General features: G+C 34.3%; 1 protein-coding gene across 3 annotated transcripts in view; it reads right to left on the bottom strand.

The window, feature by feature from the left end:
- The window catches only part of LOC111049378 (gastrula zinc finger protein XlCGF57.1), a 52,777-nt gene extending 33,301 nt beyond the window's left edge, over positions 1-19,476 (bottom strand). The window contains exons 1-3 of one of the 3 annotated variants that reach the window (XR_002606544.2): positions 19,323-19,476; positions 11,373-11,474; positions 7,914-8,435 (exon numbers count right to left, since the gene is read on the bottom strand). Coding sequence is in view for 2 of the 3 variants with exons in the window: in XM_039435552.1 (XP_039291486.1) it covers positions 11,373-11,474; positions 19,323-19,334 (114 nt within the window). In the remaining variant the exon portion in view is untranslated. Of the gene's footprint in view, positions 1-7,913; positions 8,436-11,372; positions 11,475-19,322 lie in introns of those variants that run through there. The other 2 variants (XM_039435552.1, XM_039435556.1) reach the window with 2 other exon arrangements.
- Between the last annotated feature and the right edge of the window lie 4,384 nt (positions 19,477-23,860).

Here is a 23,860-nt window from a genome sequence, read left to right as displayed (position 1 = left end):
TCGATATTGAAGAGGGCGTTGTCTTTCGTGACTGGCAACTTGTGTCTTTTTCCTGTTGGATCTCTCTTCTTCTGAAACTAATGGCTGGCTGTTGCTTGTATAATTTTGTGCTCTGAATTATTGTCTGTTTAAATGAATTTATTAATGTTTTAGATTGAGTTTTATATAAATTTTTGTGCATAATTTGCTGTTTGTATAGTAAAGCCAATAGCCACTGTGTTTCAACTGTAAACTAGATAAGTATTTTTTTTAGTTCGTAATAACTCTGAAATCATTAGGCTTGTAAGTTATTGTTCGTTTTATATTTCTGTGTTTTTGCCAAAATTTTCATCTGAAGATTATAAGTTAATTTGCTCTGAAAACTGGATTTCTCATTCATAGGCAATAGATCCATTCACAGTTTATCAAGTATCTATTTTATTGGAGCCGACAACTTTCCTTAGTGTGATAGGTGTTATATGCTATTCCAACCGTTTAAGGAAAAATTGGTAGCACGGCAATTCATAGTCTATGACTTATTCTTACTTGACAAGACCCAGTCCTCCTGAATATATTCAGCAGAGAAAACATGTTTGATCTGCTTTTCTCACAATCCTTATCGAACCAAACTTGTTTTTTGAATTGTTTAGCCTTATATGTATTTGCTGGATTTTGACTTGTTGATTTGTAGATAAGATTGTTCAGTACAGTCATCACGTTTTCGGGCTCTCATGGCAAAATATTCAGCTGCGAGCAATTCGCCGCTAATCATAACTTATACTCGCGTTCCTTTGACTCCCTCCAGTGTAATTTCGGTAGTAGTGCAAAATCATTGTAATTCTCAATTATTTTGAAATTATTTAGTATGAGACAGATGGGCATATGATCGGAGAAGCATTCAGATATAACACTAAACTTTTTAACTGAATCCAAGCACGCTACTGAGATACAGCATAAATCAATTACTGAAGCCCCTCTACTACTTATATAAGTAAATTCCCCCTGTGAGTCACCTGGAGCCCTGCCATTCAGGATAGCAAAATTGAATTCCTCACATAATTCTATGATTTTTTCTCCTTTATGATTACTTAATATAAGTAATTTGGATTTATTTTCATTTTGGAGGACTTTCAGTAGGATAGACTGGGATCTACCTATCCTCCCATTCAAATCTCCCATTACTATCAGATTACTGGTATCCTCCCATGCTACAAGGAAATCCCACAGTGAATTGTAATTCCTCCCCCATTCCTCTTCCGACCCTCCACTCAAGTATACAGATGCAATAAATATTTTCCTATCATTATTATTTATTTATATGATTTCTGTGTTACCCTCTTTTCTCAAAGCCATGAAGTCACAGTTTTCTCATAAACATATCAACTTTCCTTTTTTGGCTCTACCATACCGTCACAACCTGGTTGTGAAATCCCAATGAACTTTGAAACCTTTCACATATGCCTCAAATTCTCTCTGGCCATCCTCCTCTACAAACGTTTCTAAGAGTACAAAACAGTCAAATCTCTTTAAAAAATTAAATGAATCATTATATGGCTTACCTCGCAAACCTGCCACATTGTAAACTATAATACCTAATTCACAGTAATTTTGTACAGTCCGGCTGACAGATACACATCACTGCTCTGCATCATCACCCCATTGCTCTCTGTCACGTTCCTCCAAACTCTTGAGTAGATCGTCGACTTGGTCTCCAATGATCCCCCGCAACTCATTCCCGCCTGGTTTAACGCCGCACTGCAGCCCGTCCTCGTCATCCCATTTGAATGCTAGTCCTTTCACAATAAGTCTGTCATGTGCCATAAGTACACACTCGCTTGGTGTGAGCTTAAGTATTTCTTGTTTAACTTTTAAAAGCTTAGGCCTAGCATTCCTAGTTTTAGGGGAATGGTCTTTATGCACAAACAAAATAGTTCGAACCCTTCAGCTTCTTTTTATCTGCTAGAATGTACTGCAAGTGACTTTCCATAGGTATATGTCCCCCACTCTTAATGGGTCCAAGAGGATGCGCTCACCCATAAGTCAGCCCTTGCTCCCAAGTAGTCCACACAAAAACCTCTGACAATATTAACCCAGTTAGTGGTTCTTGGATTGTACTGTAGCCCTTTAAAAATCAAATTATTGTGTCTGCTCCGATCCTCCAAGCCAATCACATGCTTCATGAGGGCCTTATTTTGGTCTTTCAAAACATTAATATCACCTTTTACTATTTTATTTTCTTCTAGTACCAAACTAATCAATGCACTAAGGGATGCAATGTCACCCTTTGTTGCGACACTGGAGAGTTTGCCCTTCATTGTTGTCAATTTTGTTGTAAATTCCGTGAAAAATTGTTCAACTTCCGTTCCATCCATGTTTTTCTGGCCTGCTGTATGTTTTTTAAAGTCCTGAACAACAGCTTCTGGTAAACTTTTGGACCTCTCACGTTTCTCCCAACCTGAACGCAAACAATAGCTTTTAATATTTCTCTGCATTCATCAAAAAGCACTAGAATGTTTGAATTTTGAAGATGTTTAACCAAGTTTGAACAATATGCAGGAAACGATTGTCGAAATTCACTATGGGCCTACACTTTGCACAGATTATCGATTAGATAACGGAGCTTCAAAAAATATGTCCATCCTGGTTGCCGCCTCCAACTCAACTCTGTTCTTTTATAGAAGAGTACTGTTACTGGGGTGGGCTTCACCAGGATGGGCAGTTAGGTTGGAAATTGGTCGACCTCATTTAAAATTCGATATATTCAAGTTGACTCTATTATGGCTCATGAAAATTCTAAATATGTGTGAGTTTAGGTACCCATACATTTGTTATAGAGTTCTTCTGGAAGCTGAGTTTGGGGAATGAAATTGGGTTATCCATGTGAAATCTTGGCTTCACACATTGAACTTTGGTCAAGTCTGGGGAAATGATGGTTTTTGTAGGGTTGATCTCACAAACAACTACAAGCGTTTATTGGATGATTATAGGACACATATTAGGAATGAAGATGCCCAACATGTGTTTGCATCACAGAGCTGTGGCATGTATTGGAGAATAAACCCTAATTCAGAAATGTCAGAATTGTTGTCATGTAGGATTCCGATTAATGTTTCAAGATGCATGACTCAGCTCAGAATTCCTACTGTCTTGGGAACCATACTCAACTTTGGTAGTAGAAGATATTTACCAGGCACGGCCCTAGGGACTTTGCCGCCCTGGGCGAGATCGACAACCACCGCCCCCCCCCCGCAAGTAACCTGTCTTTAATTGCTAATCCTGGGTTCCAACCCTTCCTTGAGCGATCGCCTAACGCCGGTTACACATTGGGCGGTTTCTGCCAGGGCAGTAATTTTGCCGTTACCACCGTTCAAGCAGTAGTCTATGGACTTGAATGGAAGCTCACACACTGGGCGGCAGAAACGCCGGGCTGCTATACTGCCACTGCAGCTGGTGGTGTTTTTGCCACTCTTGTCTACGCAGTGGCGTATGTGACCAAATGGGCGTTAACACATTTGGCGGTTGTCTACCATCGCCACTGATCAGTGGTCTTTCCCAGTTGCTCCAAGTCAGAGGTCTTTGAAAATCAGCCTTTTAATTTGTGTCTTGTTGTAAAGTTTGTGAATTGTTTATAACATTTATTTATTGTTTCAAGTGTTTGTGGTTGACGAGTGTGAGAAAATGAGTAAGTTAATAGACAATGAGTTGTTAATATCATTTGTAGAGCAGAGGCCAGTTTTGTAGGGCAAAAACCTCGACATATTTAAGGATCGAGATGCAACAAGGAATGCGTGGAAGGAAGTGTGTATGGAGATTAGGGGGATTTTGAAACTCTGGATGACAAGGAAAAAACTGTAATATGTTGTATATCACTGTCGATTTAATAAAAACGTTCATTTCAATGTATCCAAACAAGGCGATTTCTCTGCTGTCTTCTTTTCCTTCGACGGTACAACAAAAGTGATAAAAGTTGTTGCCTTTCCATTTTGAGTTAAACATTTAATAATATACTTTGAAAAAATGTGCAGAATACAATTAACTGAACACTCAGGAAACAGAGAAGTCACAACACATTTGCGATGAAGAACTACAAGAATTATTTTGGCTACTGATCATACGTGGCGGTAGTTTTGCCGCTCAATGTTTGGCGGTATTTTTGCTGCTGAATGTGTAAGCTCGACTTTTTTTCAATGCGGCAACAGCAGATTCGCCACTGCAGCAGAAACCACCCAGTGTGTAACCAGCATTACTATTGTGTCTCCGCTGTGATGCGATCGCGCCATTTACACCACAGAGTCTCAGTAAACTCTAAAAAATTATGTTTAATAATATTTATTGACATTTAAACAAATATTTGACAAATATAAATATTGGGGAACAGTAAAGTCCAGTCAATATAGACATAAAAAAGGGGGTGTGCTTGCAATTTATATCAAAGTTCTGATTTTTTTATATTTTATTTGGATACATGAGGGAGGTTCAGAACCAAATTCTCCATGAAAAATTCCCTTGTGCTATATACAGAGTGACTCAAAAAACTCGTTTTTTAGGTTCATTTTCCAGTTTTCAGCTATTTCCGGCAAAATCAGTGATTGGGCAAAATCATTTGCTCTCGCCTTTTTTTAAGATTATAAAATTCTGAATGAAATGAGATCATTCGGAACTCTCTATCTCCAATGAGTACTGAGTTATGATTTTTCAAATATGAGTGATATTTTAAAAGAAAAAATCAATTTTGATCATATTTAGTATTTGATCAACAATATATATCCCGATTACAATCTAGATGTGAAATTCAAAATCCCTCTGGGGGTAATTTTATGCTCCACAATCTGAGACTAGGTAGAGCACTCTATCTCATATAGATTTCCAGGTACACCTGACAACAATTCTTCACATATTGTGGAAAACACGTACTTTTCAGCTTCAACCATCACCAACTAAATTGTCCTCACAGTGATATTTCGCACAATGACATAAATTCATGAGATTTTGTTCTATGGGAATCACCCGTTAGATGCACTTTATTTCAGTATTTCCTAGTGGAGAGGTGTGCTTAAGGACATGATCAAGGATTGCTTAAGGATCAAGCTATCAAAATGAAAAAGTTTTCTTAGGAAAACATTTTTTTTCAATCATTACTTTTTGAAACATGAGCGCCCAAAGTTTAAATTTTTGGGACTGAACATTTCAAATTCGGTACGAGATAAATACATAAAATTCGAAGGATAAATTCTTCATGGTATTTTTGGTTTAATAAAACAAACATTTTCTGAAAATATCAATTTTTGAGAAAGTTATTCAATTTACTAAAAATGACCAAAAATAGCTTTTAGTTGAGTTTTTTTTGTAAATTGAATAACTTTCTCAAAAATTGATATTTTCAGAAAATGTTTCAAAATTTTCTTGTTTTATCCAATCAACAATACCATGAAGAATTTATCTTGTACCGAATTTGAAATGTTCTGTCCCAAAAATTTAAACTTTAGGCGCTCATATCTCAAAAAGTAATGATCGGAAAAAAATGTTTTCCTAAGAAAACTTTTCATTTTGATATATAAAAATCGAAAAACTTTGAAAAATATCACCAGTACAAGAAAGTTTATTTTAGCCTTTGCACAGCCTTAAGACGAAGACTGCAACATAGTATTAGGCCTACTTAACTTGCTAAGTAATTAGAACTACAATTTCTACAAGTTTGTTTAACACACCTGTTTAATTAACTAGAACTCGTCTGACCTTTGCATGGGGAAATTTCTTCACCAATTCTTCAAGATCAGGGGACTGAACTATTTTATGTTTGCTAGACCACTCAGACGTTCCTGGGACATTGTTGATCTTAGAATAGTCTTCATTAGCTCGAGGTTGAAAAGCTTCTTATATTTTTTTCCATTCACATTTGATATTATGAATTTATTATTTATCTGTATTTTAAAATTTTCCATTCCTTTAAATTTGCCGCCCCCAAAACCTGCCACCCTGGGCGGCCGCCCGGTCCGCCCACCCCTGGGGCCAGGCCTGATATTTACTTGACATTAATAAAGCCTGCCCATCTTGCAATACTCAGAATGAGTCTTTGAACCATTTTCTATTGAGCTGTGGAGTATATCAGGATGTAAGAGAACAGTACATTGTGACGTATGTATATAATATTGTGGACAATAAAGATAAGATTATAGTTTTACTTTCAAATTTCTCAAGGAAAAAAATATTGTATATTTATTCATACACTGTGAAATCATTAAATAGAAGAGGATATGCTGTAGTGTGCCATAATTGATGAATTTACAATGTGCCATTTTTTTTTAGTGTACAAGTAGCATCATCACCTGATGATGCTATTGATCCTGGATTATTTATTCTGTTTGTTATACCTAGTCTTTATTGTGTTGATGTTACAAATTGTGCTTCTGTGATTATCAATTTTTCTTTCTAGTCTGCTCTGTTTTTGTAATTCATTTACTTGTTATTGATGTTCGTGTGCAACTCTTTGTAAAGGGCATGGCCCTTATGACAAATAAAGATTTCTATTCTATTCTATGAAGCTGGAGAGAATAATAAAAAATGTGGAGAGTAATAGAGATGCTACTGACTAATCCAAAAACAAACATGAAATTGAATGCTATTAAAATAAATAATAGGATTTTCAATCTAAAGGAAAATCCAAAAACTTTGCTCAACCACATGGATAACTTTTTACAAATGTAGCTAGGTGAAGAAATGTCGGAGACAATAATAAATCCCTTGAGAAAACCACAATCATATCACAATATAAACTGTTACAAGAATTTTGCACTCCACCTACTTTCACCTAGTAAATGAAGATGAGCTTCCTGAAGCTATTAGTAGTTTGCAAAATGACAGTGCTCCAGGATTTGATGGAATTAATAATAGAACATTGAATTCGATAAAAAATGTAATTGTAAAACCATTAATTCAGATATTTAATTTAAGTCTGTCAAAATGAATTTTCCCAAATGCTATGAAAGAGCCATGTGTTAGACCATTACATAAAGAAGGCAACAAAGAAAAAGGCCACAAATTGACTTTTTTTTCTTTAGGGCTACTTTTGAATATAAATAAAAATATAAATCTGAGAACCCTTTTTAAATTATTTCAAATAATTAAAGAGACTGTGATAAGAGATTAGTAAAACTAAAATATAATAGTATATTTCGCACCTAGGGTCAAAAATGTACGTTTTCCGGCTCAAGATCGCGGTTTTCAAGTTCGAGACGAAGTCAAGAACTTGAAGTGTTCGAGAGCCAGAAAAACATTTTTGCCCATGTTGCAAATGCTATTTTTTGCACACCAAAAAAAAAAATTGAAAGCAAAATTTCAAGGTTATGCTACTATAAATCATACAATGTTATTGAGGTTATGATAGTATCATCGTATTCTACTGTTTGGTATCAAAACTACAAAATAATTCATATTATGTTATAGAAATGATCATTTATTGACAGTTTAAAAACCTATAGTTATTCTTGACAGTTAATTCTTTGTTTTTCACATAAAATAAATTATACAATCATTATACTTTTTATACAACAAATCTATTTTATTTTATTCTTTATTATTCAAATAAAAGTTGAATGTGCAGTTATGATTGTTTGTGAACATGAATTCTCTAGCAGATTCTACTACTTTTTTCTGAGAGGTCAAATGTACATTCAAATTGTTTGTATTTACAGTCTCAGCTGTACCAGTACTACTTGTGCTTTGATTTTTGTTTCCAAAAATATTATCCAGAGTAAAAAAACTGTCTCCATTTTCTTCCTCATTCTCTGCATTTTTGTTCTCCTCGACAATATTGACATCTTGGTCTAGGGCACGTGACTCAGAATTTGATGTTATAGTCGAACTGGTAGTGTGTCGGTCAAGATTATTGAAGAGCTTTTTTGACACTTCAACCTTCCTTGCAATTGAATCTCCAATATAGCCCTCAGCAACTGAAGATGATTTCCAGCCTCCATGTCATTTTAGAGTGAGCAAATCGCCCCCACCTTCAACTAACATTGAAGCTGATGTTCGTTGTAGTGCATGGATGGTATAACTTTCAGGCTTATCAAGTCCAAGGTACTGAGCTACTTTCTTTGGCACAGCAGCTATAGTATTTTTACCTATGTGCTGAGATGAACACTTTCCCTGGTTGTACTTTATAAATAATCTTTTACTTATCATAGTTCATGGATGAAGTGATATGTATTTGCGGATCAATTCACAAGGGCTGAAAGGGCAATCTTCATCAGTTATTGTGAAGCTTCTCTTCGAATGAGTTTTTCCTTCTTCAAGGAAAACTACGATAAAACTACCATTGTCTTTAATATCATCTTCATTCAGCCATTGAACAAATTTTTTGTAAGCATCGTCATATCTTTTCCTCGATTTGGTTGGTAATAGGTCTTCTGTAATTTCATTCGCTCTTCTCTTCATCGACTCACTCATCTTCTCCATTTCTGAAATTGAGACCAAAAGTTAGTATAGGCATACCGATACAAAAGATCCTACATAGTAAATTACCTTCAAAATTTGTTGCAGACAGTGCTTTTACATTCAAGTATTTTCATTTTAGACACTATATTATTTTTGAAAAATGGTAGGTCAAATAGAAATTGAAAAATAAATAGAATTTAAACAGCCTATTTTGATAGTTTGAATCTTGGTTATGACAACTTTTACTGTCAATTAATTTCAATATTACTAATTAATAATTTACAATAGTGACTATATTAATTTATACTATTAATATTTTGAATAATTGTTTGAATTTTCATAGCTCGTGCTTTGCGCACAGTGCAATATCTCATGGATAGATGGATGAATAGAATTTTCATTACTATTTTGAAATAATGTGATGAAAAAAATTTATATAATTGCATGTTTCACCATTGTCTCTAAATATATCTAAAAAATTGATTGAAATTTAAATTATGGTAACTAATATAAAAAATAGCTAATAAAAGTCAAAATCCATCGACAAAAAAAAATGTCATTGACCAAGATTCGAACCTTGATCATGTTTGTTAACCACCGAATTTTGAGTACTGATGTATTATGCCTTTACGCTCTCAGCCATTGCATATTGTTGAATGTTGGGGCCTGACTCATAACACAGCACACACGTAATACTGTACTGTAAACTAGACTTCTAAAAAAGTTCACTTCACTCCTAAAAAGTGTACAACAGACTTTGGCTCATGACTTATATTATTAAAATTAATATATTATCTGTCTCACAATAAAATTTTCACTCTGAATTAAGTCAGGTAACATATGTAGGCTACTATAATATAGTGTATAGCGGCAAATTTGAAGCTGGTTTGCTGGCATTTTCACAACAAAATATTGCTCTGAAAATAGTTAAATCATAGGGGAAACATTCGAAGATTCAATCTTGAGTGGGCCTAATGTTTTCTCTATATGGTTTAATATTGAAGAATAATTTTCTAAAAGTTTTAATAATGAATTACGGAAAAATTACTATGAATTTTTCAATCAAGGCTGAGTTTCACCAGTAGGCTTACCTTAAACTTCAGTACTCTGCTGTATTTTCTTATTATTATTGTTGATTGTATTGCATTAAGAAGTGGAATTTGATCATAAAAAAGAAACAATTATTACTCTACCTCACTTTTAAATATTGATACAATTATTGTACTTTGATTTCAAATTTGATTCTTCACTTTTAGATACTTGCAATACGTACCTTTCTGACAATGGACAATGCAGCCAACATTATATTGTTGAGGCTATGGAGATATCATCATATTCTATTGTTTGATATCAAAAACACAATAATAAATATTGAATTATGAAACAGTAATTTATAAAATATATTATAGACATAATACCGCAATTCACAATACATAATTATATAGATTATTACAGTCATTATAAGATTATCTCTCTATGATTTGTGAGATCGGACACAATCAGCTGTTATTCAAGGTCATTTTACAGCCCTAGGGCCATAAAGCTTTACTGGCCTGGTCAGAAAACAATCACTTTCGGCCTCCATATGATGCACATAAACCAGCTCATTACATCCAAGTGTGGCGAAAACAATATAATGCATATTTCTGATCAACTCAAATCAAAAAATACTAGTATCAAGCCGAAATGAATTGAGCAACTGAATTCCAAAGTGACTATCCACTGTTCAAATTGCACTGTGATTTCCTTTTACTTCCAAATGGATTAAATTGCTTGACTCTTCAATATAACATTATTGTAAAAAACCAATGGAATGTGAACATCACCCAAATAGCATTTAAATTAAATCTTTAATTTGAATCTTCATATCATGAAGTTCATAAAAAACTAATTCTTGAGAGAATAGTGATGAATTGCAAACAGTGCATGTAACATTGATACAAAGTGATAAAATGAAAACAACATCCATTAATTAAATACTGTACTTATCAAATTCATATTACCTTACCTTTAAACTTGAATTAAAAAAAAAAACACTTTTGGAGTGAAATGCACTTACTTTTGTAGTGACGATCGTTTCGAACTGTTGTTGGTCATCATCAGACTGTGGGAATTTACTCAGATGCCAAGGTTATGTGTGGTAAGGGATGAAGGTGGAGGAATAGGTTGTGGTGGGGGTTGGTCGATACTTAGTGGGGCAGTAATTTTGAACTGTGGACTATTTTGTCAAAGAGTGTTTTATAGTGTGGATAGTTATATTATTATAGTGTGGACTATTTTGTCACACTCTTTGACAAAATAGTCCACAGTTCAAAATTACCGTCCCACTAAGTATCCACCAACTCCCACCACAACCTATTCCTCCACCTTCATCCCTTACCACACATAACCTTGGCATCTGAGTAAATTCCCACAGTCTGATGATGACCAACAACAGGTCGAAACGATCGTCACTACAAAAGTAAGTGCATTTCACTCCAAAAGTGTTTTTTTTTTTAATTCAAGTTTAATTTTAACAGTGAAAAAGTATGGATATGCAACAGAGTTACCTTTAAAGCTTATACAATGTGAAACCAACATTTTCAATTTTCTCTACTGGAGCAAAACATTGAAAGAAAATAAAGAAGAGTCTATTATAACCTGATAAAGAATCAATGACCACATTCACCATCCAATTCACCCTGCTATCATTGATTTACCACCTGGCTATATCACTTCAATATTGATAGCCTATAGAAACATCATAATATTGCTCACAATACAACGTATTGTTATCTCTATAATACACTGCCTGTTGGTTTAATATTAAAACTGCATTTTTACTACCTACTGATTTCATACATAGTTTGTATATGTAACACTTTTTGATTACTTTTGTGTATTATGTATTGTCAGTGAAGCTTTAGATGCAATCAGAAACAATGACAATAAATAAATAACAATAATTAGTTGTTACATACCTCAGTAGTAGTTGGCGCTTCCTCTAAGGTTGGCTCATGTTTGATGTTATTTGTTGTCAATTGAAGTTCTGCAAATCCATCTCCTTGTTTCTCTCTCTTGATCTGTAGACAGAGGACAAGATTGGTCTTGTCTGATAACTTTATTTACAGCTAGGGAAAGATTCAAAAACCACAAACAACTATTTTTAATGAGCACTAACTGGAATACATTTGGTGAATTTTTGGATAAGATATAGTGAGCTTCAACCTGGACTATCAGTATTGATTGAATTGGAAGTGTTGATGTTAGCTGTAGAGAAGACTACAATTTTGGACTGAGTATCACTATCGATGACTCTTGTCAGAGGGTTGCCGTCTAGTTGTCACCCTGACTACTTGACACCTGGTCATTTTGGCCATAGGGGACTACTTGTACCCTTGTAAAAGTATACCACTGCCATCAAGTTGTCCCCCAACTACTTGACCTACTGGACCAAAGGTGCCGACTAGTCATGACCATAAACGACAACTTGACACCTCAAACCCTCATGTCAGGGTGTCCCTCCGACTAGTTGTCGACTCCTTAGAAAGGAGACAAGTAGACAGGGATGGCTCACGTCTACATGACACCTTGCACGCTGGTGCCACCCCGACTAATTATAACCTATAGAGCACCAGTTGGCACAACTTACACATTACAAATTATTTATCATATCTTATCAATTTATTATTCATGACAATGAATAATAGTTCAAAACATGAATTTAATCAAACAAGAAGCGCATACCATACTTCTGTATTTATGTTTGCGAACGTGTTCGCATGTTTTTCACTTGTGAATTATTTAGGAATATTTCATTGTGTCAGGGAAAAATGTTTCATAAAACTGAAAAAATTAAGTATATCATAAAAACTACGACTACATCCCGTTTTGGAAAGCCAATTTTCTGATTCCAGCTGTTTAGTCTAGAACTTGGCAAAATCCCGAGCTCGGAAGCCGGCCCTTGATGTTCTATTTTTCAAAGATGTACCCTCTTTGTGAGTTTGAATATACTGTAGAATTAATTATAATAAATTAATGAGAATATGAAATTTACTAGATCTATTCCAGTCAATTTATGATTAGTCAATGAAATTGATTATTAGTAAAAAATAATTGCCTAAGATGTTTATAAATTTTGAATGGAATAGTTGAATTGGATAAACTGTCAGGGTACTGAGTTTTTGGTAGACAATATTTTAGTATTGTAACTTGGGCCATTCATAATTTTTTCAGAAGATATTCTATTTGGATTAAAAATTATTTATCCGATCTTATCAATTTATGGCAATGAATAATTGTTCAAAACATGAATTTAATCAAACAAGAAGAAGCGTATACTTCTGTATTTATGTTTGCAAATGTGTTCGCATGTTTTTCACTTGTGATGGAATAGCCAAAATTGTACAGTGAGCAGCACAGCAAATTGTAATCGAGGGCTCTGATTGGCTGAAAAGAGCAGCAAGTGGCACGGCGAACGGTTCAGAGAATGGCACATCAAATGTTTAACAGCTGATTTTCAACATTATGAAACATTTGCTCATGTTTGCTGAACGACGCAATGTATGGCGGAATGCACGGTTCTGTGCACTGTTCGAATAAAGAATAAGAATCTCTATTGGCCATTAAACAAACATAGATGTAATAGGCTTTGTTAATTAACATAATACATAGATATATAGTTAAACATATATCACATAAAACATGAAAAGTAATTATAATATCGGTATTCAAGCTACAATAAGGGCACTAGTATCACGGTCCATGAACTCTTTAATATTATAAAGTGGATTTTTTCTAAGCCAATTGTTAATTACTGTCTTAGAGCATTTATCATGCAAATTTCTTATTCTAAGAGAAAGCTTATTGAATAATACATATATTTGATACATATGGCTTTTATGTGTCTTGGACAGTCTTACGTAAGGAGTTTGGAGGTCAGTGTTTATTCTGGTATTAAATTCATGACTATCACTGTTTCGAGAAAAACTGTTTAATTTGTTCTTAACCTGTAGCAAATTAGGTTAAATATACAATGAAGGTACTGTCATTATTCCAAATTTTATGAAACTCTCTCTACAGGAATCTTTGCTGAAGGTCAGCAATAATTATAATAACTTTTTTTTGTTGAATAAGAACCTTTTTTGAGTTACTGCTGTTGCCCCAAAGCATAACCCCATAGCTAATCAGAGAGTGGAACAAGCCAAAATAAGTTATTAAGGTTTGTGTACTCACACAATATTCAAGTTTTCTTATAAGAAATTCAACTCTGGTGACTTTACTACATACAAATTCAACGTTTTCCCTCCAGGTTAACTTAGTATCTATATACAATCCCAATAGCTTCACTGCTCTATTCTCACAAATATCATTAACTAGTGAAAAATATATATAAGGTATCCAGTTTTATCATTGTTAATTGCTAATTTATTTGATTCAAACCAGGCTGTGGATAAGTGTATACTTTACAATAACATTGACACAACATCGTCCCACTTTTTTTGGAAGCACATTAGAGTTGTGTCATCTGCATATAAAATGTGAAGACAATTAGGAATAACACTAAAATGATAATCGTTCATGAATATCAAGAAAAAAAAGGTCCTAATATTGATCCCTGTGGTACTCTTGCCACTACATTTAGAGCTTCTGACTTCTTATTGTTGATTACTACGATTCGTTTCCTATTTTCTGAATATGACATGATTACTTTCATCTCGCTACCTAATACACCATCATAGCGCAATTTATTCTCCAGTATAGTGTATGAAATGCAGTCAAATGCGTTGTGTAAATCTATTAGGCAAACACCTGTTATGAACTTTTTTCGAAAGATTCCAATATCTTATTTACAATGGTCTCGACTACAGTTATGTTGGAATGTTTAGGTCTATATCCATAATGATGTGAGTAGAGTAAGTTATTGGAGTTGAAGTAATCATATAACTGTACAAACATGCAGGCTTCGATAATTTTACCAATAATAGGTACTAATGCTATTGGTCGATAGCTGTTAGCCTGCATCTTATCACCTTTTTTGTAAATACGACTAATTTTATCAAGCTTCAAGCATTCTGGAAATTCTCCACTCATCAAACTCACCTGATTAATAAGAAATGTAAGAGGTATCAGTACACCCACAATAAAGCCTTTGACAATAGCATTACTCAGGTCATAAACATCGCCTGCTGTAGAGGAACTCAAGTTTTTAACTGGGCTCGTTGGAGTAAGTGATACGCGCTGGTCTGATAATCAAGAGAACTCGAGTTTGAATCTCGACCGGGGCAAGAGTTTTTGACCGCAGCACAATCACATAGATATGGCCACCCCATCTTTTGGAGGAGACAATAAGCTGTCGGTCCTGACTACCTGAGAAGTAGTCATCAACTCTCATCATCATCATCCCTCTCACTCATTACCCACGCACAAGCCTAAGAGCTTATGTGGGCTTCACCCTCAGTATTATTATTATTATAGTATTTATCTTCCAACTCATAATAGAAAATAACATAAGCCAACTTAGTATTCGTTTGCATTTCAATAATATCTTCCATTGTCTCGCATTCAACAGTAGGTAGGAATTCTCAAGCTGGATCATAATATTGAATGAATCACTAAAGTTCACCTTTGTTTACATTCAGCACAAGGTCAATAAAATAGTAGCGCTACAGATCTATGACTACAGTTTTCATTTTTTTCTGTTCTCTCACTCTCTCTATTATCTCTATCCCATTTCATTGATCACTTTCGTTTTTCATAATACATTTAAAATAATTTTATACTGCCACAGTTCTACAGTTATTCATTTCTGCTGACTTGATTCCATTGTTAAAACCAGTAAAGTAGTAGTCCAAGGCATTCCATCTTGAACATCACTATATAAATCAAAAACTGTTTCTCTTTCACACTTTACATTCATTACAAATATTCTCTCTATCACATTCTCCTATCGTAGGTAAGTACACTATTCAGGACTACAATTTTGAGGCCAGCATAGAAATAGTTACTACCTCGAAGAGAAAAAAAAACAACAACACAAAGAACAACTACACTACACGGATTCCCTAATCCATAACCTGATAATACCTCACTGTATTATCCACTGAGATTCATGTTATCAGTGCAAATCCCTCCGGATTCCTACATGGATATCACCCATCCATGTCTTCATAATACCTCAATGTATTATACCGCTGAAATTCACATTATCAGCTCAAATCTCTTACCAATACTTTCATTATAAGCTTCAGTTTAGAGTCCCGCGGACAAGGATAATGGTTCATGTCTGAAGTCCATCTTTTCCTTTTTGTTGAGCTGTTCACTGCCAGGCTCATGGCAAACTAAACTAAATCTCATCTGCACTAAGCTGATCTGACTTCTCAATAAAATATGATCTACTCAATCCAACCGTAATTACTGTCATCAAAACAGTTAGTACAGATTTTCATCAAATTCATGTCTTCATTATTCACAATCATCAATACACTTATTTCTCATCACAACTCTTATTCACAACTTATCATAACTCTCAACAATCCTGATCTTGATTTTCTTATTTCTCTGTTCTAAATCTGTTGGCATTGATCAACAAGTTCCATGGACTACAATTACTCTTACACTTTCTCATTTCCATACAACACTTGAATTTCTCTTTTCTAAATAATTTTTCTAAATTTTATCTCATACAATATGACAAGTTTTATAAAATATGCTTAGCCATTAGAGATGAGATTCAAAACAATGCACTTTCATTGCATTGTTACTGCTAGGTGCACTCGTAATTTGATATCTGCTAGGCTTATACAACTTTTCTCACTTTTTTCATTTCAATTTTCAATAACATCTTCTCAACTTCTAAGATAAAAATTATGAAATTTCTCAAACTGATATTTCATATCATTTGAATTCTTCTAATTCCTATTACCAAAGCATTTGTTAATTATAAAATGGATCATATTCGGAATATAACGAATTTTTAACATAAAATCTTGTCCCATGACTACTCAATTGATCAACAAAGATAAAAATATCAAACTCATGTTAAAACATGTAGAATTTCAACAGCAAAAAACCAAATGATTCGATAGACATTCTTGCAGTCTATCCCACCGCTAAGCCACCAGTTTTGTGAGCGACCCAGAATGGGGGTAGAATTAAGAGATCTATAAGTTCTAAAGGGCAAGTCATGGGACTTTATTAATAAACAACAAACTTTAGCATTCTATTAAACTTGTAAAATTTTATTAAATGAATTAAACTAATTTGGATTTGGACTATAAAAAAAATAATCTATATCGGTTCATTGCACATTCTAAAAATTCAAGATGACTGCATGTAAGATTTTGCTATTTGCTTATTTGGATTCTAACTGTTCACGAAGGTAGCGTGGACTTTACTCATTTCTCAATTACAAATTCATGATAATAGGGACTTGGTCATTCAAGGGTTTTTAGCATGAGCTAGAAAATATAATGGCACTAACAATCAATCAATTTATAAATTCATTACTATTTAGAAATTTTCACTACACTGATTACTCCTGGATAACTTACTAATTGAAACAAACATTGACATATTCATGTCAAATAATTGATAAACTACTTCAACTTAACTTATGGCAAAAAATATTACATATTAACAAACTCAAACAGCAAACAAATTCAACACACATGTTAATTTTGAGCCCTCGAGGCCCGAGGCTACCTCTGGATTTTAAATGTGAATTCGGCCGCAGCTTGATTGGAACTGAACTATTCCATGCAAATTATGTTCCCCTTCCACCAACGAGACAACGATCCACGTGGAGACAAGCATAATTCCGTGGGTAAGGAAAATAATGCAAGTTTGAAGTATTCCCAAATACTCTTGTATTTTCCATCGCTAACTGAAATACAGTTCTGTGAGAATACCTCAACCCTGCATAAAATTAGAGTCTTCCCGGACGCAAGTTAGCAAAATCTTAATGTGAGATAATTATTTTTTAACAGAAAAATAAATTTCTCATGATAAAAATTTACACACAAAATTCAGCTACAAGATCACTAAAGTCTCATTGTTGAAGTCCTAATTCTACACTTTTCGAATGAACCCATACTAAATTTTATCTCTATGAAAACACAAACCCATAATTAATCTATTTATTTCAATATCATCACCATCACATAACAATGTCAAGGACCAACTTTGGTTCAACCTTTTTCCATTTGAAGCTGTTACATTCAAAGTTCACAGGCATATTGAAGTTGTTTCATAAAACTGGATTATTTGCATGAGTTCTACTGCTAGTATTAATAGGAATTGATACACTTACAAAGTATTCGTTCAAAGCATTCACAGAAATGGGTGGTTCCTGCTTCTCATGTCTCACATTTTCTGATTCAGTTTTGATTATTTTCCATGCCGCTTGACATTGGTTGAATATCAATCATTTAGTTACCATCTTTGTACCAAACTTCGTCCCCCGCTTGTCCACTAGAACCTCCAGCCACACTCCTGCATGATATGATAACCTCCCTTCGCCCAATAATGATACCTTACATAATTCAGATCTGATATCCTTGGCAATATAATCCAAGCATGCTTGGTCTCTAGTAGGTAACTTATTTGTACAATATACATTAATCAATCTAAGAATATTTAAAAAATCATGACAAGCCAAACTATTAGTATTCAAGATATTCACATTGAAGTCTCCCGTCAATGTGATAGACTTATAACTTTTTGTAAGAATAAAGTTCAAAATATCTTCGAGATAACCAAAGGAAAGCATGCACATCAGAGTCAGGGGTCCTATGAACATTGATAACAATAATAGAATGCTCCACTAATTTGATAGCTGATGCCTCACATGGAAAATCAACACAAAATATATACATGAACCTCCACGTGACTTTGGTGGCTCTCTACAATAGCAACTCGCAAGCTTATAATTGGATTGCACATAAAGGTTTATTCCATCTCTCACACACCAATGTTCACAGATGCAAAGAACGTCGACTGGTCTGTCAACAAGCTCAGTCTCAATCAAACCTATTTTGTTTGTTTGTAATTGATTGAATATTTATAAGTAGAAACATCAACTTTGATCCACCTAATGTACTTTTACTGCTACTTTTCCTATAAACTGGGACATTATGTGAATCATTAGCATTAAAAAGCCCACTATCTGTAATGTCAACATCAATAAACAAATCTGTACTCTCAGTTACGCAATTCGAATTAGAAGTGAGTCTATCTACTGTTCTAAAAAAGAAGCATGTTGAAGAGGGATGGGTGGAATTGAATTCTATTATGAAACATACTCCTCTACACACCTGACAATCCTATCACCGATGTATGCCTTGCCGAATCTATTCAAATGCATCCCATGAGTTGTGAAGAATCTTTGACCTATGTCATTGATGTTTATGAAATGCACAGATGAATATCTCTTACAAATTTTTAAAATTTTTGTTAGTCTCTTTTATCGCAGTATTCACACAGGACCATTCCGCCAAATCGTAGCGATGTGGGATTGAAAAAACACAAACATTTTTGTTTTATATAGAGCCGCCAAACGTCCCGCAATGCCACCAGAACATCTTCACCTTCATTCCTACTAATATCATTCGAGCCGGCCTGAACTACAACAAAGTCTTTTGCAGTGAAGTTTTCGAAATTATCAGGAAAGACACCGCGGAAAACATAAATAAACATTACTGAAAACATAAACAACACACGAGGTGTGGGGTGACAACACACGTTTGGAAAAATAAAAAAACAATTTCAATCATGTTCCGGTTCTAAGTTTTGTAATTCATAGAGAAACTAACTACTGTAACTATCTAAGGTAGACATTCAAAATATTATAAATAATATTGATGATTGAGGTTAAGTTTTAAAATGTTTGTTTCGAGAAGGATTTGTGTATTGTGTAATCCTAAATTACTTACCGAATCACTCATTATTGATGAGAATTATTAGAATCAAATTGATGATCCAGAAATTTATTAATACTAAAATTTGAATTTGTAACAATAAAATTTAGCCTAATCACCATCAAATTATAAGGATTTACTTCTCACTTCTCCATTTGTGCCCATTGTCTGTGCCATTAGACCAGTTTTAGAATAGACACGTTGGGAAGTCTAGCCTCTGAAGCCAACATCTACTGCCATATCTCCAAATCGTGACGTCATCATCGAAAAGAAAACTTTCAGATTGTGTCTATTTCAGAAGGTTGTAAATTATTATTCATTAAAATGGTGAACTCCAGCTGCGCTCCCGCTGAAATAGATACAATCTGCTATGGAAAACAATGTGAACAAACTCTACAGAAAAGTTTTCTGTCTGATGCTGACGTTACGATATGGAGGTTTGGCAGTAGATGTTGGCTTCATCGACTTTCAGTAGGTATACAATAGGCCAACGAGCTAAAATATAGTAAACTATAGAGTGGCTGAGTGGCCGCTGTTCCTGTTAGAAATTGAACATGGGCAGCCATGACAGAGAGAGGCAAGAAGCGGCGGAAAATTTGAATGGCCCTATTTATATAATTGAAACTTGCATAAAAGACAAGGTGCAAATCAGTTATATTTAATAAATACTACATTGAATTTTCATTAAGCATTATTAATATATGTATTAAGTTGTTATGCATCCATAAAATTAATTGTTTGAATTGCTTTACTTGAAGCCTTGGTGAAATCAATGTAGCCCAAGTTACAGTGTTAATACTGCTTAGCCGTACAAGTGCTCTACTAAGTTGAAATGCCATACCGTAACTGCAAAATTATGATTTTAGAAATTGGATTATTTTTTGCTATTTTGAGTTGGGAATTCGAAAAAACTAGTTTATGAAGACGTCTCTTTCATACCAGCTTACAGTACTTATCTACATTATCTCTAAGTTCAAAACAAGAAGACAAAGTATGATAGTCAAAAAAATAACAAACTAAGGCCGGTATTAGACGGTAATATTCCTGTCATATGCAGATCATATGAAATAAGCTGTACAAAATCATATTTTCATGTTACCGTCTAATACTATTATCATCTAATACCGTTCTAACATGATCATATAATATAAGCTGATCACTATAATTCAGTCCATTCAAGTTTGCAATACCATCATAATTGTAATGATTAGTCATATAACTCATATACAAAAACACACAGTCTATTCCTGCAGTGGCAGAGGCTCTTCTTGCCTCTCTCTGTCATGGCTGCCCTCAGTTCGCCATGCAGTGACCTCTATACTAGTATACTGTTAGTATACAGTTCAGTGTCGCCATGTAACACATTGAGACATTGAGAGCGCTAAAAGCACACCAACAGCCGCTCTATGGTTTACTATATTTTAGCTCGTTGACAATAGGCTAAATGTCTATTCTATAACTGGGTCTAAGGTCACAGTATACATACATACAGTATGGAAACTCGGCTAGTACCCTGGCACAAAAATCCGCCATCTTGTTAGAAAGTTTCGCATTGTAATAGTATTGATGGAAGGTTCGGATCACTTTACTGATCCGGATCAATAGATCTTGTTCTACTCACGAAGTAGAAGGAATCAGAGAGAACATTTTTACCGGTTATTGTTTCGCCTAATGTGCAGTATCATCGTATACCGGTAGAAAGCGCTTGTATACGCAAATGACGATTTCTGTCTGAGCTGGATTAGTGCTGTAGAAGGGGGACGTAGTGGGGAGTCATTGGCATCCTACACTTCCCTCTCCAACAAACCAGTTCACATCCCTCTCTCCCCCCAGCAAAACAATGTGCTGGCAGCATCATGAGGCTTGAGGCCTGCATGTCATTGTCATTGTTTTGCTAATAATACATAGACTGGACATGCTTTATTCTTATTCTAATCACTTGCTACTCTCAACTCTCCAGATCGCATGAGTGCTGCATCTCCAATGACAAAGTGGATTAATTTTTATTATTTGTAATCAACTAGAAAAAGAAAACAATAAGAAGTGAATCAGTGGTCAGATAAAGTATTGTCCTTTATAAAAATGTAGCATAATCCAAACTTTATTACATTATTTACTTCAATTGAAAAATTTAAATCTATCTAATTTAATCCACAATTGCAATTTTGAACTTGAAAATTGAGAAAAAGCATGGAATAATCTTAACTATGACATGTTCTTGAGGTGCTGTGTAATGCAGTATTATATTCTTCTATTATTGTTCTAAAATGATTATAAAAATTATGTCAGTTGCTCATTAACAATAATATTGTTTCAGTTACTTTTTTTCATTGAATAGCCGAAGATTGTTAACCTTTTTCATGGACTGTACCCAGTGGAAAGTTCTATATATAAGCGTATGGTGTCGCAGTGGTTAGGGCAACAAAAGTCAAGAGTAAAAAAAAAGAATAAAAAATAGAGCCTACCAATTTGGATTTGTCATAACATAAAATATTAATTAATATACATGAAACTAACAACTAACAATCAGTTTTTTTGGATTAACATCAAATGCCGTTCAACTCTCTCAGCCAGAGCACAGCCTCCTCATCCGCCAGGTGCAATCTAGGCAACCCTCCAGGAAAATGATATAATGGACATGACGAGACAAAGTGGAAAGTTGTAATTTCGCATATCAACTTTAAATGCCGGTAGGTGAGCCAACGAGCAGGAGATTGTGGAAGAGGGATTAATTTGAAAATTCCATGAATTTCTCTTATAAACTTATAATAAGAGCCATTATCTTTTTAGCATTCAGTAGAATAATGTCCAGTTTCATTGTATATTATGACACTTTCTTCTCTGTGGCTTTCTATGCAATGGAAGAGTAATGGCAACACTGTAAAATCTAACCAATCACAAAGTGTCAACAAACCAACATTTAAAATAAGTGAAATAATTAAAGTGATTGTCGGGTCTAACACAGCAGTGAAGCTAGTTCGTCTCAGCGCCACTGATGCGCCAAAAACCATTTTTTTGGACTCAGGGGACCTTGAAAATTTGGAAATTGGGGTACAGTACTTTATTTTTTTTTCGGAAAGCAATACTTTCCTTACCGTACCTATGGTAATAGGGCAAGGGAAGTAAAAAGTTGTCCATAGTCTGTTGAAAACGTAAGAGTGTGTGAGCAAGTGAAAAAGATCATAATAGCTGTAGTTGAGTTACCAAATTTGGTGACCTTATTTTAAAACATTGCAGTATTCATGGAACATCTGGAAGAATAGGTTCAGAAAGTGATTGGATGATAGCAAAAGAAATTTAAAATCGATCTTTACAAACATAAATGTTAGTTGAATGTAATGTTCATTGTGAGGTGATAGAAATGCCACTAATTTTTTCAGCTTCTGTTGTATTGGTTCCTCTGTTGATCCATGTTTGTATGCAGCCATGGCCTTGAGAGAGCCAGTTGCACTGTCTGCTAATTCATAATCCGGACTAAATACCACAAGAACCAATCAGAGAAGCCTTCTATTAGAAAAAACCCTGTTCTAATTAATTCTCATGAAATTTAATTCTGATTGGAATTGTGAAATTGAACAGGCTTTGTGCTAATGGGCTTGATATATTCGTGTTTCAGCTAAAAACTAAATCGAAAAAAACATGATATTCCATCAGCTGCTCCTATTTCTTTTCATGATGTCATTACATGACACATGACAAATCTATTGATAATAGATCACAAGTAAAAAAAAATCTGGTGTGGTACACTCATACAACTTTCCTTGCTCATATTTGAAACTACGATCTGTATATGTATATATAATATGGACTACAAGTTGGTTCAGGATTTAACAATTTGGCACCTGTTCAGCCTATAAATTTAATAGAACATACTTTGATCAATGAATAATACTTAATAAAAGTAATAATTTGAAATCTCAGGGTTTGTGGATTCGTGCCATGCATGGAAATAAGCTTCCTACATATCAAATAAATTTATAAAAAGATTTCTTATAAACTATATGATAGTGTTCGACATGTTGCAAATTTCTTAAATTTGAATAAAAATGTATATAGCACTTTGATTAATTCCCCAATTCACTGATAAAGGCCTGCTAATGAGCTCATTAGAATAACTAGCACACTCACTATAATGACATTCTGAAGTTCTTGTAGAATAATTAATTATTTCCAATAATTAATTAGCTGGATCCTTTTGTCTCTGCAGGGCTCGTGTATGGTCCAGATTTCTCACAAGTTTCTATCAGTATTAAAGATATATTTACGGGAATAAGTTACAGTTAAGAACTCTTTAACAAACACTGAGTTCACAAATAATCAAACATTAATTACATATACTTGACATTTAAAGAAGGGATTGGCTTGATGCTTTTGAAAATTAATTGGAAAAAGGCCCTATTCTCCATGTGTTCTGCATAGGTCGAGATCACAAGCCAGAGAGAGCAATTCTCAGAAAAATTTCATCTCTTCCTTAAACGATTTATAAGCTTTCCTCTGATTCGCTTTCTAATCTTAGTAAGATGTGATGTAACTGGTTACTTGAGATTCAGGGT

This window comes from Nilaparvata lugens, chromosome 1, assembly GCF_014356525.2.
Source record: "Nilaparvata lugens isolate BPH chromosome 1, ASM1435652v1, whole genome shotgun sequence".
NCBI classification, from domain to species: domain Eukaryota; kingdom Metazoa; phylum Arthropoda; class Insecta; order Hemiptera; family Delphacidae; genus Nilaparvata; species Nilaparvata lugens.
The sequence above is the reverse complement of the archived record's forward strand: the minus strand, read 5'-3'. Positions and strand labels throughout refer to the sequence as shown.